At 38.7% G+C, this 17,332-nt stretch overlaps 2 protein-coding genes and 1 pseudogene across 3 annotated transcripts; 1 reads left to right on the forward strand and 2 right to left on the reverse strand.

The window, feature by feature from the left end:
• Nucleotides 1–258: 258 nt before the first annotated feature.
• Nucleotides 259–3,134, reverse strand: LOC145807077 (uncharacterized). Its single transcript, XM_082904998.1, has 2 exons — nt 2,066–3,134; nt 259–1,418 (listed from the first exon to the last, which is right to left on the reverse strand). The coding sequence occupies exons 1-2, from the start codon at nt 3,132–3,134 to the stop codon at nt 259–261; spliced, it is 2,229 nt and encodes a 742-aa protein (XP_082761124.1).
• A 173-nt stretch (nt 3,135–3,307) lies between these two features.
• On the reverse strand, nt 3,308–5,420 carry LOC145807078 (uncharacterized). Its single transcript, XM_082904999.1, has 2 exons — nt 4,967–5,420; nt 3,308–4,107 (listed from the first exon to the last, which is right to left on the reverse strand). Exons 1-2 carry the CDS (start codon nt 5,418–5,420, stop codon nt 3,308–3,310), a joined length of 1,254 nt encoding a protein of 417 aa, XP_082761125.1.
• Nucleotides 5,421–7,817: 2,397 nt separating this feature from the next.
• LOC114321066 (ras-related protein RABF1-like) lies at nt 7,818–12,326 on the forward strand (annotated as a pseudogene). The gene is made up of 5 exons (XR_014350509.1): nt 7,818–8,093; nt 8,227–8,332; nt 9,433–9,522; nt 9,641–9,727; nt 12,128–12,326. The product of XR_014350509.1 is annotated as a ras-related protein RABF1-like (transcript).
• The last annotated feature ends 5,006 nt before the right edge of the window (nt 12,327–17,332 follow it).

Genomic DNA, 17,332 nt, shown 5'->3' on the forward strand with positions numbered 1-17,332 from the left:
CAAGATTTGTATGTTTAATTTGCATGTTTAAGTTTAGAATTTATCATATATTTTTATTTAATTTTATCCTTTATAAATTTATATATTGTATAATGAATTTTAATTTTTCTAAATTTCTTGAATAAAATTAATTTATATAGTGATCTAGTGCTCTTTTTTTTTTTCTTTTTTTTTTTTTTTTCTTCGATTCAAAGGAAATTAGAGAACAAAGAGTAAAGGCATGAAGCCTTGATTACACAGATGATGTTCGTGGGTCATTCAAAAAACAAAAGGTTCTAGGTGAGTCACCCCTAAATTAGCCAAACCATTAGCAGCTTTGTTTCCATCTCTGAGGATGTGTTGGATGATGCATTTGCACCTCTGCAGCAGGAACTTAGAATCCTCAAGGAGGGCCCTATGCTGGAAAGTTGGGCTAGAGTCTTCATGGAGGAGTTTGACCATTTGTACAGAATCAGTCTCAATAACAATGTCTCTCATTCCTTTCTCAAGGATGATAGTGAGGCCCCTATACACTCCCCAAAGTTCTGCTTCCAAACTAGTGGCTTCCTCCAGTCTTCTATGATAGCCATGAACCCAAGCTCCTCTCTCATCCCTGAATAGACCTCCATAACCAGCTGGTCCAGGGTTGCCCTTGGAGCATCCATCAGAGTTGAGTTTAATTGTACCCGCAAAAGGCAAATTCCAATTAGTTTTATGGTGTAAAAACTGGCCTGTAAGGTGATCAGAGTAGAAAGCTTCATAAGTTTCAATGGCCTGTTGCTGAATGTATCGGGTAGCTTCATACATAGTGCAATCTTCATGCCTGAAAATGAAATTGTTTCTATCTTTCCAGATTTTCCACATAGTGTATAAAAATACCATACCCCAAGGGATTTGGTAAATTATTCTCTCCTTGCATTTCAGGTTAGTTTGGAGCCACAGATTCCATGGTTGATGTTCACTGGTCTGAAGCCATCTATGGTCTCTAATGGCTAGCCAAACCTCATTAGCTTTAGGGCAATCCTTGAAAATATGGCATAGGTCTTCTTGAGTTGAATTGCACCTGGGACAACTTTCATCCATTGTTAGGCCTCTAGATTTTCTATGATGGTTGGACAGCAGTCTTTCATGAAAGAGCAGCCAGCAAAAGCCCTTTAGTTTTTGTGGGAGTTTTTGTTTCCAGATCCACTGCCAGTTAACATGCTCACTGTCATGTTCCATGTGTGTTAAGAGATCATAGGCTGCACTCACAGTAAAGTTACCAGTAGGAGCTCCTTTCCAATGAGGGTTATCTGGAACTTCAATAAATTGGGGCAGATGGATTTGGGATATGTCAAGCAGGATGGATTGTGGGATGAGCTCAGGAACTGTATCAATGTTCCAGGACCTATCTTCATTAATAACATCAGCAACTTTCAAATGGGTAGATGTATGATCACCTGGGCATTGGGAAGCAATGGTGGCCTCACCACACCACCAATCATTCCAGAAGGATATATTCTTCCCATTACCAGCCGACCACTTCACACCTTTTTTAAGGATGTCCCTGGTTTTGACAATGCTTCTCTAAGTATGAGAAGCCAATCTGTTACTAGGCCAATCCATCAAAGAAACTTTTTGGAGATACTTGCCTCGGAGGACAACAGACCAGATAGACTCCTTGTCACTTATTAATTTCCAACCAAGCTTAGTTAGAAGGGCTAGATTTTGGTCCTCAGCTCTTTTGATGCCAAGGCCTCCCTCTTGTTTACTTTTGCAAACTTGTCTCCAGTTAACAAGATGGATTCTCCTCTTAGTTACTTGGTCTCCCCAAAGGAAATTTCTGTTGAGTTTGTCAAGTTGATTGCACACACTCTGAGGAAATTTATTAGTTTGCATGGTATAAGAAGGTATGGCTGAGGTTATTGATTGGATAAGGGTAGTCCGACCAGCTAGGGAAAGGGGTATTGGCTTTCCAGGTGGAGAGTTTTTTTTTGAACTTTCTCCAAAATATCATTATACATACCCTTTTGAACTCTACTATGGAGTAGGGGCACTCCTAGATATTTGCCCAAATTTTTTGTAAGGCCGATTCCACAAAACTGACTCAGATCTTTAGCCTTCCTGCTGTCTACATTTGGAGAAATGAACATTTTAGATTTATGTAAACTGAGTTGCTGGCCAGATATGAGGCTGAATTCATTGATGGTATTCATAATGGTCTCACAATTGGGCTCGTCAGCTTGAGCAAAAAGGAGGAGGTCATCCGCGAAGAAAAGATGAGATATAGTTGGGCCCTCTCTAGCTGCTTTAAGACCCTTCCACTGCTTTTTCTCCACTTTGCAACGAATCATATTGGACAAGTATTCCATATAGAGAACGAAAAGGTAGGGGGATAAAGGGTCACCCTGTCTCAAGCCTCGGCCAGGTGTAAATTCATCCATGGTTTCCCCATTCCATAACAAAGAAAATCTAACGAAAGAAACACAAGACATAATAATAAGGTCAATCCAGTGATGATTCAAATTAAATTCATAAAGGGTATCATGGAGGAAGTCCCAAGAAATCTTATCATAGGCTTTTCCAAGGTCTAATTTAAGGATAAGGCCACCCAGTTTACCTTTTTGATGGTGTAGGGTATGGATTATCTCTTGGGTTATAATGATGTTATCATGAGTAGTGCGACCAGGAAGAAAACTGCTTTGGCTAGGACTGATAAGATTATGAAGAAGGGGTCTAATTCGATTAACAAGGATTTTAGTGATGATTTTGTAAGACACATTACACAGGCTAATGGGGCGAAACTGTTTAATAGTTTCAGGGTTATCAGTCTTAGGAATAAGGGCAATGGGGGTTTTATTGATTTTAGAGGGTATGGTCTTTTCAATGTAACAATTTTTAACAAAGGCACAAACATCCTGACCAATAATATCCCAAAATTTGTGATAAAATAAGGCTTGGAAGCCATCTCTGCCAGGAGCTTTGAAAGCATTAATATGCTTAGTGGCTTCCCAAATCTCATGACTAGTTAAGACCTTAGAGAGCATGTGGTTCTCTTCAGGTGAAATTGTGTGAGGTGCAATATTGTTCCAGTGACTAAGATTGGTAACAGGTGTAGCTTGGAACATATCTATAAAATAGGCTTGAATGTGAGCTTTGACAGCTTGGGCTTCCATTATCCAGGTCCCAGTGTCAGACCGTAGGGATTCAATTTTTAGCCTCTTCCTTTTAGAAATGGTAGACACATGAAAATATTTGGTGTTTTTTTCACCTTGAGTAATCCAATTAACCCTAGATTTTTGAAACCAAAGGACCTCCTCTTGCAAGAGGGTTTTATTATACTGACTAATTAAGTCTTTTTCAAGTAAAAACAGGCTGTGGGAGAAATGGTTAGCAAGAGCTTTTTGAATTCCTTCAATGCGAGAAAAGAGATTTTCCTTTTAAAAATATTACCAAAAATTTTCTTATTCCAATGAAGGGAGTCATCAGCAACATGCAAAAGATTATTACTTAAAGAATGATTATGATTCCACGAGGAAGAAACCACTTCTCTGTACTGGGGGTGTGAAAGCCAAGTTGCCTCAAAACGAAAAGGACGATTACAAGGAGAAAGTTTAGAAATACCTTCTATGTAGACAATGAGAGAAGAATGATTAGAGTAAGTCCGAGGTAGGTTACGGACTGTGCCTTTTGGAAAGAGAGTGTTCCATTCAGCATTGCACAGGGCACGATCCAAGTGTTCCATAGTTATGGAGAGGCCTTTTCTGTTGTTAGTCCAGGTGAATTTGGGCCCTGAGCAACCAAGATCCATGAGACCACAGCGGTTTATTTGGTCTAAGAATCTGTGACTACGATTCTGTTGAGTCGTTTGGGTGAAGCTCCGCCTTTCATGGTGGCTACTGATATCATTAAAATCACCAACAATGAGCCAGGGCTTGGTCATAGAGCTGGCTGTGTCTTCCAAGTCCTGCCATAGGTTATGCCGGAGTCTGATGTTGGGGCTCGCATAAACCACGCCTAACACCCAATCTTCATAGTCTTGCCTTTTGACTGTGGCTTGAATCACTTGGTGGTTTGCTACATGAGCACTAACGGAGACATGTGTAGGATTCCAGAGAAGCCAAATTCCTCCCATACGACCCACAGGATCTACAATTGTAGAAGCAGTATAGCCCAGGTTGTTGAAAAATAGCCCCATAGAACTGAACAAGACTTTGGTTTAAAAAAGGGCTACCACATCTGGTCTATGAGTTTTGGTGATCTCCCTGAAGTTCCTTCTGAAGGTTTTGTTGCCGGCTCCCCGGCAGTTCCATAGCATGATATTCATAGATAGACAGTTGGGGAGGTGAGGTAACGGTTCTGAGGGACTTAGACCACCCATATCACGCACGAATGTCTGGCTTAGAGCCGTTGACCTCAGGGCTGCCATTTGCGTCGCTTGAAGAGGTCGATGAACTGCACTCATCCATCTGGGCTCTAAATTCAGCCTGATTTCATCTATCCACCAGACGATGCTTACTTGGTGAATTGCTTCGCTCGCGGGTTCGAGGTATGAGCCCACTGCACTGTGTGTCAATTCGGACAACTGAACTTCCAGTATCTCCATTTCTTCGTTGGTGATGTTGTGGCTCATGTTTAGAGTCTGGTGGTTTCTTTTTATGTTTAGCGTTTACTGGAGAGAAGGTGGGATTATGATCTTCTAGGGGAGAATGGGGGTGTGGTGTTAAAGGAATGGGAGGACAGGAGGTGGTTGTGGTAGTGGTGGCCAACTCATGCATCGGGCTATCTGACCCAGTGGTAGGTTGTAGCACAGGACTCGGTTCTGTGGTAGTCGAACTCTTCACATGGCTATCCTAGAGGAGTAAGTCAGAGCTAGCGATAGTATGGTGTAAAGCAGAAGGAGTAGACTGATTGGGATAAGTTGCAACCTCAGAGTTGGAGTGTAAGGGATTAACACTGGAAGAGGCTTGGTGGGGGTTTAAGGGCTGAGGTGCTTGGATCTCCTTACCTTTAGTTAACACAGAGGTTCCCTCTTTACTGGGCTTAGTAGTGAAAGGGCTGAATCTATTATTAGGCTTCTTGTGCATTATGGGCCCCAAGTTACGGTTAGTAGTAGTGGGCTTGCAAGTTCTTCGATTAACAATCATCCATGGGCCAAACTGTGCTTCATCACCAGGGTGGTGGACAACTTTTTGGCCCGATGTATTAGCCGTTGGGAGTTGCTCAGAGGGCACTGCTGTGCTGCTGGTGTTGACCCCACCTTGGTGTACCGGAGACGGTAGTGGAATAGGTTTAAGGCAGTATTCTTTACGGTGGCCAATCTTACCACATGCAAAACAAAAGTAATGAAGATGTTCATATTCTATTATATACGAATATTTACCAATAGCAAATCTAGATACAAGAGGCTTTGTAAGATCAACTTCAACACATACCCTGGCATATCGACCTCGGGTAGACATGGCTGTATTTAGATCTACTTTAAGCGGCTTTCCAATCACCTTGGCGATGTGATAGAGGACTTTTTCATTGTAATATTCAATGGGTAGTTGTGGGAATCTAACCCAAAGGGCTGTAGCAACTTATTTAGCTTCCGAAGGCTTAAAATCGTGTTCCCACCTACGAACAGTTAAGTAGTGACCCATGATTATCCATGGCCCTTCAGTATAAACTCTATTGCAGTCAGCTAACATTTTAAATTTCACAAGACAAAAACCAAGCCCCAGATTTATGGCTTCAAAATCTCCTTGTATGCCCCAAATTTTCTTCAATTTGTTGACAAGAAACTTGAACCCCACCGTTTTCCCCAAAAGCCGGACTATGAGGCAATCCTTCCAAGGTTTGCGGATCAATTTCACCAGCCGTGGGGGTAGCTTGATTTTGGAAATTATGGGAGCTAGGTCTTGCGCTTGTTCATCTTCCGATAGGGCCTCGTTATCCTCTTCATCGGTGAGGAATTCATCACCAGTGGACAGCCGATCCAACTCATTGTCAAAGGCCTTTTCATTATGTTTAGTTGCTGTGAGAGCTTGCTTGAAAGATTTCTTCTGAGGTACCTCAGATGGTGTGGGAAGCATTTCCACTTCTTGGGTTGCTTGGATAGCCTCAAATGATGCCACGATCTCCTTCATCAGTTGATCTCCCTCAACAATTGTAGAGCACTTGACCTTTTTGGTGCTGCGCACCAGATGATCCTCCTCCTCGATAGATCGGCCATTGTTACCATTGTTTAGAGAGAGAGTTTCTTGAGAGAGGGTTTCTTGAGACGCCATCTAGAGATTGTATACACTTACTTTGATCTAGTGGATTTTATTTATTTAAATGTAGTGGTTTCTATATATACTTTGAATTAATGTTAGTTTTTCTTAATTTTGATTGTTTAGTAAAATGATATTAATCTACATTGTAAATACACATCCGTGTCCCAATTTTTTTGAAATCGCCGTGTCCTATGTCCGTGTCTGTCTGCATGTCCGTATCCGTACTTCATAGCATGGTAGCATCTTCTTTATTATGGTGCCAGAGCAAGTCCCCATCAAGTCATTTCTTCATAGTTTATGATTTATATTTTCAGATTTCCAATGATGGTGTATTTGTTGGCTTGAGTAATATATAGATGGTTCTTCAATGTTCCAAGTAAAACGAAAAATTTAAAATTGCATTACCAATTTATTCATTTGTATTTTCTTTATAAATAGTATTTTTAATTGATTTCTTTGATTTGCAGCTATGTTTCTTTGTTTTCTATGTCAAATTTTATTCTGTTGCATACTTCTTTGCTTCTCTAAATGTTAATTTTGTGCACTTCTAGATCGCATTAATCATTTGGAAACATTCTTTTCAATTGCAGGAACTTCAGTTATAATTTGTTGGGAGGCTCTCTACCTTTAAGCCTGGGTCTTAATTCTCTAAAAAAGCTGTCATTATAAGAAAAGTGGGTATAAAACATGAAACTTTTTGTGATGGCGTGTATCTCGTCGCAAAAAAGTGATCTTTTGCGACGGCATTTGAAGCCGTCTCAAATAAATGTCTTTTGCGACAGTAGTTTCCCTATCGCTAATAAGCACACAAGAAACAGTGTCTTAAATACAGAAGTATTCGCGACGCACTGTGTACCGTTGCAAAATTTTTTTTTTTTAGACGGGTGAAATTTACCGTCGCAAATAGTGGACATTTGTGACGGGAATTCTCTGTTGCACAAAAAAAAAAAAAACCATTATTAAAACGGCGTCGTTTTAATAAATGGATTTTATCATTTGTGACGGTTTATCTATACCGTCACAAATAGTATTAAAATATTTCATCTCCCTTCTTCAGCCCAAATGGCGCTCGATCAAAACCCCAAAAATATTTTCATCCCCAAAATCCCTAACACCATCCTCCCTCAATTCCCAATCACAAGGATGAGTTTGAGTTCGTGTATCACAATCACAGAGACGAGTTTGAGTTCCCAATCATAAAGACGAGTTCGAGTTCGTGTATCACAATCACAATTGCAATCACAATCACAAGGAGTTCGTGTGATGGGTAGGTTCTTGACGAGCGACGACGGCGAGTGTTCACCAACGATCTCTCTCTTGACGAGTGACAACAGCTAGCGGTGGTGCGGCAACGGCGTATTGCAATCTCTTTCTCTTACACGAGCTCAGTCAGTATGCTCTCTCTCTCTCTGTCTTTCACACACACGCACACACACACACACACACACACACACACACATTGATATATATATATATATATATATTTTTTTTTCTTCCCTTGTATGCTGATAAACTTTCATGTTTATGTTCAATGTTGTTTATATTTGAATTTTGCTTTAATTATTGAAATAAATGTATGTTGATTTGTAGGTCCAAGTATGAACATTGCTTCATCTAAAGACTATGATCATCAGAAATTATTTTTGTTACATTTTAAAATTGTGTAACCGATGTCGATGAAGGTTCAATTGATTGAGATAGAGAGTCACTTGTTGTGCTCTTATCTATGTAACTACCATCCATTTTTTTGAGAGAGAGAAATGGAGGAGAAAATTTGTTTTGAGAGAGATATATGAAGCGGATAGAGGAGAAAATTGCCTTGCAAGATTCTACAACAGTGAAGTTTGAAATATGGGATACTGTTGGCCAAGAGAGGTATTACTGTTGGCTAAAATCAATATATATATTAATTATATTTATTTTGTTACCAATTTCACTTTCCCATAATCATTTTAAGACTCTTTTGAGAGATCATATTAACGTCTAATTCTAGACGTGTCTTGTTCAGGTATGCAGCACTAGCACCACTTTATTACCGTGGTGCTGCAGTTTCAGTTATCGTGTATGATATAACAAATCCTGATTCGCTCAATAAAGCACAATATTAGGTTAAGGTATGATTTGCACATATTGAAAGATGATTTTCTCTATTTCAGTTTTGGTTTATTAGTTGTAGGATATAGTTAGATGCATTCTAATTTTCTTCAATCAGGATTTAATGTGGAAAGGGCTTGTTTAAGACAATATCTTGTTTTGTGAGACTACAGTGGAAACTCAATATTGTTGTTAAAGTAAAGCATTAGATTTGGTATTGTCAAGATTATTATGTAAAATTTGGAGGTATAGGATTTAGAAGCGCAAAACTGATTGAAAATTTTGGATGTTGAAAGTTTGTTGAGAGATAAAAATCAAAAGGATTTGACATATCAGTTTTTTTTTAGCACCAGATGGATCTTAATGAAACATGTTTCATTGATTAACTATGGAAAACTAACAATGACACTATAGAAATGCTAGCTAGTTTTAAGATGAATAAGTGGTTTTCCATTGCTAATGAATTGCGATCTTGGATTGGCTAAAGCTCCGTCTTGAAATAGAGTTTGTGAGAACTGCAAAGTAGTGGTATTTGTGGTCATTTTAATACTTGTCTCCTCCAACCTTGACTCATGTCGAAAATAGTTGTCCAAGAATATAGAGGACATTCTACGTAAATTATTGCAAAAAAATTTAAACAAGGATTGTCTTCTCATCTCCTTACAAGTTGAAAGTCTACTAAAGATAGAAAGAGATTCAATTTCAAGAGTAACACACTAAAAATCTAGCTATTTATGTTTTGAAACGCATGTAAGTAGGCTTTCCTGTCGAATAGTTCGTTTAAAATTGTTTAGAAAAGCTTGAGCATTGTGTATTCATCATTTATATTGTTGGGTCTTCATCTTTACACTCTTGTTCTTTTCTCATCTTTGTTTCCTCCCTCTTGTGAGTTAATGTGCCCTGAGCATCAAAAATTAAGGTTTTTCTTCTTCTTTGCTTTACACTCTTGTTCTCTTTTCATCTTTGTTCTCCTTGCTTCTATGGTTCACAACTTGGACATTTGTGTGACCACCCAAAAATCAAGTTGTATGATCCACAAATGTTTTCTTAATTTTTTATAAATTGCTGACTATGCTATTGTGTGTATTCATTACTACTGATTTATTGTGGCTTGCTACAGGAACTACAAAAACATGGAAGCCCTGATATAGTCATGGCTTTAGTTGGTAACAAAGCCGATCTTCAAGAGCAACGAGAAGTACCAGTTCAAGTGAGTGACAGACTTGAGTACTGGACGTTACTTACATCAGCTTTTACTTTGTATTTACAAATCAAGATTTAGTTTGCTAACTTGACACATTCATTTATTTATATCTTTTCCCCTGAAGGATGGCATTGACTTTGCTGAGAAGAATGGAATGTTTTTTATTGAGACATCTGCAAAGACAGCTGATAATATAAATCAGCTATTTGAGGTATGTTCAGAACACAAAATATTTGATTTTTTGCCGACCAATTAATGAAAGGAAAACCACTGCCTCTCTATGAAAGGCTACCAATATCTATAATTAGAAGGTAAACATACCATTGTTTCAAAATGATTTTCGGCTTGTATTTGACCATGTATATCATTTATTATCATTTATAGTTTTGAAAAAAAATAAAAAATAAAAATAAATATTGATTTGAGCAACATATTTTAGTAAACTTCAAAAATAAAAAAAACTTACAATACTAAATGTTAACATCATTAGTTCTTGTCTTCCTGTGTAACAAACTTTTTTGTTTTAGGAAACTTATGTTATACAATGTGTTGTTATCAGGGCTTCCCCAAATCGTTGGGTTGGCGCTTTGTTGAATTGTCTCGAGTATTTATTTTCATGACTTAACATTCTAGCTGTTTCCTTCTGGCTGCCCCTTTCTCATGCATTTAGTACTATGATAATTTAAATCAATTATATGTATTTTTAAATTAGTAGTTCCTTAAGAAACTTGAATTCGAGGTGTTGACGCCCCAAAATCACCAAACGGAGTTGGTTTAGCACAAAACTTGACACACACGACCGCCTAGGCATGAGAGACTTGTGGGAGAAGACGGGACTCGAATCAGGTTCCCGGTTTGGGAGTTAGAGCCAGATTTCACTCCAGGCAAACTAGTTCCTTAAAAAACTTGAATTCGAGGTGTTGACGCCCCAAAATCACCAAATGACGTTGGTTTAGCACGAAACTTGGCACACACGACTGCCTAGGCATAAGAGACTTGTGGGAGAAGACGGAACTCCAACCGGGTTCCTGGTTTGGGAGTTAGAGCTGAATTTCGGTCTAAGCAAACTAGTTCATTAAGAAATTTGAATTCTAGATGTTGACGCCCCAAAATCTCCAAACGACGTCGGATTAGCACGAAACTTGACACACATGACCGCCTAGGCATGCGAGACTTGTGGAAGAAAACAGGGCTCAAATCAGGTTTCCGATTTGGGAGTTAGAGCCGGATTTCGGTCTAGGCAAATTAGTTCTTTAAGAATTTTGAATTCGAGGTGTTGACACCCCAAAGTCACCAAATGGCGTCAGATTAGCACGAAACTTGGCACACACGACCGCCTAGGCACGAAAGACTTGTGGAAGAAAACGGGACTCGAATCGGGTTCCCGGTTTGGAAGTTAGAGCTAGATTTCACTCTAGGCAAACTAGCTCCTTAAGAAACTTGAATTTGAGGTGTTGACGCCCCAAAATCACCAAACGGCTTCAGTTTAGCACAAAAATTGGCACACACAACCGCCTAGGCACGAGAGACTTGTGGGAAAAGATGAAACTCCAATCGGGTTCCCGATTTGGAAGTTAGAGCCGGATTTCGGTCTAGGCAAATTAGTTCATTAAGAAAGTTGAATTCTAGGTGTTGACGCCCCAAAATCTCCAAACAGCGTCGGATTACCACGAAACTTGACACACACGATCGCCTAGGCACGAGAGACTTGTGGGAGAAGCCGGGGCTTGAATTGGGCTCCTGGTTTGGGAGTTAGAGCCGGATTTCGGTCTAGGCAAATAAGTTTCTTAAGAAATTTGAATTTGAGGTGTTGACGCCCCAAAATCACCAAACGACGTTGGTTTAGCACGAAACTTGGCATACACGACCGCCTAGGCACGAGAGATTTGTGAGAGAAGACGGGACTCAAATCGGGTTCCCGATTTGGGAGTTAGAGCTGGATTTCACTCTAAGCAAACTAGTTCCTTAAGAAACTTAAATTTGAGGTGTTGACACCCAAAATCACCAAATGGCATCGGTTTACCACGAAACTTGGCACACACGACCGCCTAGGCACGAGGGACTTGTGGGAGAAGACGGGACTCCAATCGGGTTCCCGATTTGGAAGTTAGAGTCGGATTTCATTCTAGGCAAACTAGTTCCTTAAGAAACTTGAATTGGAGGTATTGACGCCCCAAAATCACCAAACGGGGTCGGATTAGCACGAAACTTGGCGCACACATGACTGCTTAGGCACGAGAGCCTTGTGGGAGAAGACGGGGCTCGAATCGGGTTCCCGATTTGGAAATTAGAGCTGGATTTCGGTCTAGGCAAACTAGTTCCTTAAGAAATTTGAATTCGAGGTGTTGATGCCCCAAAATCACTAAACGGCATCGGGTTAGCACGAAACTTGGCACACACGACCGCCTAGGCACGAAAGACTTGTGGGAGAAGACGGGACTCCAATCGGGTTCCCGGTTTGGGAGTTAGAGCCGGATTTCTATCTAGCCAAAATTATTTACTTAATTATCTTTGTAATTATATAGTAGTTAATTTTTTTAATATTTTTTTGTAATTAAAATATTAACACATAATTATATTGTCATTAATTATTTTTATTTTTGGTTTTCAGATGTTTCCTGAGTAGCAATTTGTTTCTTGTGGAATGCAGGCATGTGAAGATTGCGACTAACTTTTGTTTTTGTTACCCACGGAAGAATCATGAGGGAAACTTTTGTTTTTGATTTATGTTATTTTGAATTGTGAACAACATTATGTATTTAAATATTATATATGTATTATGCAATATTATGTAGTGAGATAATTTTGCTGATGTGTTGTTATAAATGTAAGAATATTTTTATTATGGATGAATTGCTATTTTTATACTAGAATTTTTATATTATTATATAATTATTGGTTTCTTTTTTAGTTATTTTTCATTTAACACAAGTAATTTTCATATTTTTAATAATTTTATTGCATTTTTATTTATTTTTAGATGACACCACACTGTCTCAAAAAACATTAGAACTAGATTTTTTTTTGCGACGTAAGCAATGTTATCGCAAAAGATATTGGCAAAGTTGAAACACAAACCTTTCGTGACGGTATTCTTTGCCGTCGCAAAAAATCTTTTAGTGGCGGCATGTCGTGCTGTCTCCAATAATCTTTTAGCGACGGCAGGTATCCCGTCGCAAATAACACTTTTAGCAACGGCAACACATTGTCGTCTCAAAAAATCTTAGATTTTTAAATATTAATGCCGACAGCAGAATTCCATCGCAAAAAGACAACTTTGCCGTCACAAAAAAAAGGCGACGGCATTGTGCCGTTGCTAAAACCTTTTAGCAACGCCCTTTGTTGTGACCCCCCACTTGCCATCGCTAAAAGTCAGTTGGCAAAAAAGTTTTTGAGACGGCATTTTGAGTATTTGCAACGGCATTTTGCTGTCGCAAAAAATCGAAATTTTTGTAGTGTGTAAGGTTACAAACATCAGTACATTAGGGTACGTAGCATTGTTCGTTACTCTATATGAAGTCTTCTTATGTCATCTTATAACTTAATCTGTATCATTTCTAATGCCCAAAGGCATTCTAAGATTTACCTTTCATTGACTGATTGATAAATGCATGCTTTAGAATCTTCTCTCTTTTCACATATGTTATTGTGTTTTATGTAAACAATTTTCCTTGTAGTTACTTGGCGTAAAACTATTATGTTTATTTTCTTGGACTTCTCATCTTATTTTTTAAATCAGCTATAGTGTCCATCATATATTTGAATCCCTCCACAAGGAAGGTTGTTTGCATACGTACCCAACAATTTCTATGTGGCTATTCATATTCTACAATGCTTGTGAAAGTGAAACAAAGGGATATACATATGTTTAAGTGAAACAAAATGGAACAAATATGCATGTATCAATCCTTTAGAACACTTCTGCTAGATTGGGCTGAAATAAAATAGAAGAGAGAAAAACGAAGTTTTCATATTTTTAATGCTCCTTTGCTGGCACTGGCACATGTTTCCTCAAGAAAAACAAGTTGGTAGCCTTCATACAATGTAGCTTGTTGCATTTTAACCAATGAATTAGAAATTTTAGCATGCACTTAACTCCAAAAAATCTAGGAAAGCTGGGGCTTGGGACTTCAGTAACCAGCAGCATGAAAATCAAAAATACCCTAAAGGCCAACTGGTCCCTGCTATATGGATTATGTACACCACCACTAATGGCAGACTCTACAGTTCCCTAAGACAACCTATCAGGATAAGTAAAATAAAATAAACATTTTCTGATATTAAACATCTTAGACATAAGATAATAACATAAGAAAATAATAACAGAGTATAGCCATAGTAGATCAGCAAGAGGGCGCAAGATGCAGCCATTCCATGATTCCACTTCTTGTTAAACTCCAACAGTAAGAATAACCAATGTTGATGGTATATCATGGCAATTCCTTCCATGAAGATGTACTAGTTGCAGGTTATAGCGATCTTGATTTAGACCCGACCCATTTATTACCTTTAAATCCAAGAAATCATATTTGTGGTGGTCGTTCTTTTCTCCTCATGTTGGTTTTGGCTTCAAGGATCGATACCACCCTTGTTGGTGTCGACACCGTCTTCTTTTTCCTTGCCTTGTTCTGTTTCAAGGGTCGACACTAGTCTAGGAGGTGTCGACACCTTCTTGTTGCTATGTCCCTGAGTGGCTATTGAAATTTAGGGTTGACACCAACCTTGGTGGTGTCGACAGTTGTTTCTTTTTGTTGGCCTCAAGGGTTGACACCAGTTTGGGAAGGGTCGACCCTTATCTATTACAGAATCTGGAGTTTGCTTGCTGAAATTTAATGTCGACACCTTGGGTCCAAGGGTCGACACCTTGCTTGCTACCTAACACAAGTGTCTCAGCTTTTCTTCTTAAGGGTCGACACCACTGTCGCAGAGGTCAACCCCTGTGACTCTTTTTCTAGATTTTGTTCAGCTTGGACCCTACTTTTTAGGGATTTTTGACTTATTCTTTTATTTGACCTTGGAACTACTATTCCACTAATACCTAGGCCCTGTTTGGTAGAGCTTATTTCCAGCTTATTTCAGCTTTTAGCGTAATTTAAGCTATTTTGATGTGTTTGGTTTAGCTTAACAATACAACTTATAGCTTTTTGTAAGTCAAAAATCAACTTATTCTTTACGTGGGGGAGGAGAAACTTAATGTATAAGTCAAAAATCAGCTTATGTTCACAGCTATAAGCTATAAGCTATAAGCTATTAGGTTATAAATTATAATAACTTTCCCACAGCTTTACCAAACGGGGCCCTAATCACTACAGATAGACCCAAAGTCTTCTTTTCCCATAAGCTGTTTCTCTTTTTTCCTCTCTCACCCGTAACTCTCTCTCTCTCTCAACGTTCACTTTTTCCCACTTAAATCCTTAGATCTACTCACATAGAGGTGTCTTCTCACCATGATCCTTTGAGATGAAGTGTAGATCATGTCAAGAGTTTTCCTTTGATCCAAGTGGTTCGTGATTTCGTTGACGTCGGGTTTTTTTCAAGTTCTTCTCTTTCACCCTTCTAAGCTTGAGGTAGGGATTCTTCACACCTCTTTATGAGTTTTAACTTAGCTATTTATTTTTATAAAACCATCTTGCGAAAGAAATGGACTTTTGAACAAATCTGGGATTTTGGGTTCAAAACTAAAAAGAGGGGTTTTCAAATGGTTTCATGGAAATGATTGTGGGGTTGGAAAATGAGATGTAAAGGTGACAACATGGTTGGTTTTGAAATTTGGAAGTGATTTTGGAAGAGAGGTTTTGCCCTAAATGTTGATTTTGTATAAATAATCATATAGATGTTGGAAATATGGAATTTACTTGTTATTGATTAAGATGGTGGAGTTGGGTATGTATTACCACTCACATCTCAAAATTTGGAAGGTTTATCTTTATGGATATTATTTTATTTATTTAGAGATATCTGTTTTGAGCTATCGGTGGAGCATAATTATGATTGTTGTAGAAATTGCATGAGGACTAGAAGAATGAAAACTATTTCTTATCTATTGCGTCGAGCATTGTCATACATTTTCATATTTGTAATAATTATATTGTTTTAAGAAAATGGTGAATACTTGGTGAGTCTGTGTAGGAGGTGTAGTTACTATGATAAGTTGGCCTATGTGTTCTTGGTGAAAGACCAGAAACCCGCATGGATAGGTGTCGAGTCTTTCGATTAATACCGGTAAAAATGACAAAAGAGTAGTGCTGGTATAGCCTACTAGCAGACACGTACGTAGAGATTCATAGATTTGTATTCACAAACTGGTTTTCCATAAAAAGGAAAGTGTTTCATGAATGCTAAATATGAACCTGGCATGGCATGATTTGAAAGAGATATAAAGTGTTTTGTCATGAGCATTACATGTGCATTTTACCTTTATAATTTTGTTAAGATCCATATGTTGTGTTAGATTATTTCTACTGGGTTTTGGCTCACCCTATATAGAAAAAACATTTCAGGTGCAGATGATATGCCTCCACCAAGGCAATAGCTTGGGAGGTCATGGAGCAGAGCTTCATTTTGTTTAATTTCGTATTTGTTTTGTACAAGCCAAGGGCTTTTATATGTATTGGGATTTAAATCCATTTTTGTCATAGCCAAGTGTTAACTTGGAAAGTTGTAAGCCTTTAGGGCATTCTCTTATTTGTTTACCTTTCATTTTGTTCCTTACCATGTAACACATACTATAGATTTAGGGCTAGGCTTATGAATATATAGTTGCATGTGTTGCTATTTTGTATAAGAAATTTAAATTAACGGAAGTGCTTATTCCTTCATATGTTGTCTTTTAATCACTATTGAGGATGGGTTGTTGTATTTAATTCGGGGCATTACAACTTGGTATCAGAGTGTACCAGGTCTGAATATTTTGGATACGTGGGAAGTGGTTTTTACCACAATAGGTTTATCTCGTTTGATAGAGATATTTGTAGGTATAGTATGCTTATGTGATAACATGGTTATGTGACTATATGGCTATGAAATTTAATTTCTAAGATGTTGATTGGGTCTACGAGTTTCTATTAGTCTTGTTAAAAGAGCATTTGATCATCGCTGCTTCTAATTAGAACTTTGGTAATGCCGCGGGACGATCCTTATCTAGAAAGAAAGTTCGTTTGTGTTTATGTGTTTATGTGCTTATGTGGAATGAATTAAATGTTGTCCATCACATTAGGAGAGTTAGCTTCGGTATATTTGTAAATGTGCTAATCTCTGGTGTTACCTTCATTAGGATGTTAGGATAAGGACGTGGTGGTGGTAGGCGTGGCAGGCACATGAGGTGCCGTTACCGGATGAAATTTCGGTGCGGGAAGAAGGGGTGGTTAGGCCAATGTGGCCGAACCAATTGGCTAGTAGTCCATGAGTGCTTTGGCCCGTGAAATGGCCGGGGCTTTGCGGGAATCTATGGACATTCTCAAAGCTGAGAATCAAGTCCAGGCCCAGGTTATTGAGGCTGGGCTGTCTTTCTTGAAATTGAAGTTCTTTTAATTTAACCCGAAAGAGTTTGTGGAGGATCGAAAGGAGCCACTGAAAGAAGATAAATGGCTTGAGCAGATGGTGAAGACATTCGAGATATTAGGTATCGAGGATGATGGTTTAACGGTGACCTTGGCATCCTTCTAGTTGAAGGGAGATACAAGTCAATGGTGGAAGTATGCGCGTGGGCGTATTAGAGTGACTTGGGAGGCTTTCGTCAACGCCTTCTAGGAAAAGTTCTTACTTCTAACTGCCAGTGAGAAGTTGAGGGATCAGTTTCTAAAGCTCAAGTAGCTTA

This window comes from Camellia sinensis, chromosome 14, assembly GCF_055761805.1.
Source record: "Camellia sinensis isolate YWXY chromosome 14, ASM5576180v1, whole genome shotgun sequence".
Taxonomy (NCBI): domain Eukaryota; kingdom Viridiplantae; phylum Streptophyta; class Magnoliopsida; order Ericales; family Theaceae; genus Camellia; species Camellia sinensis.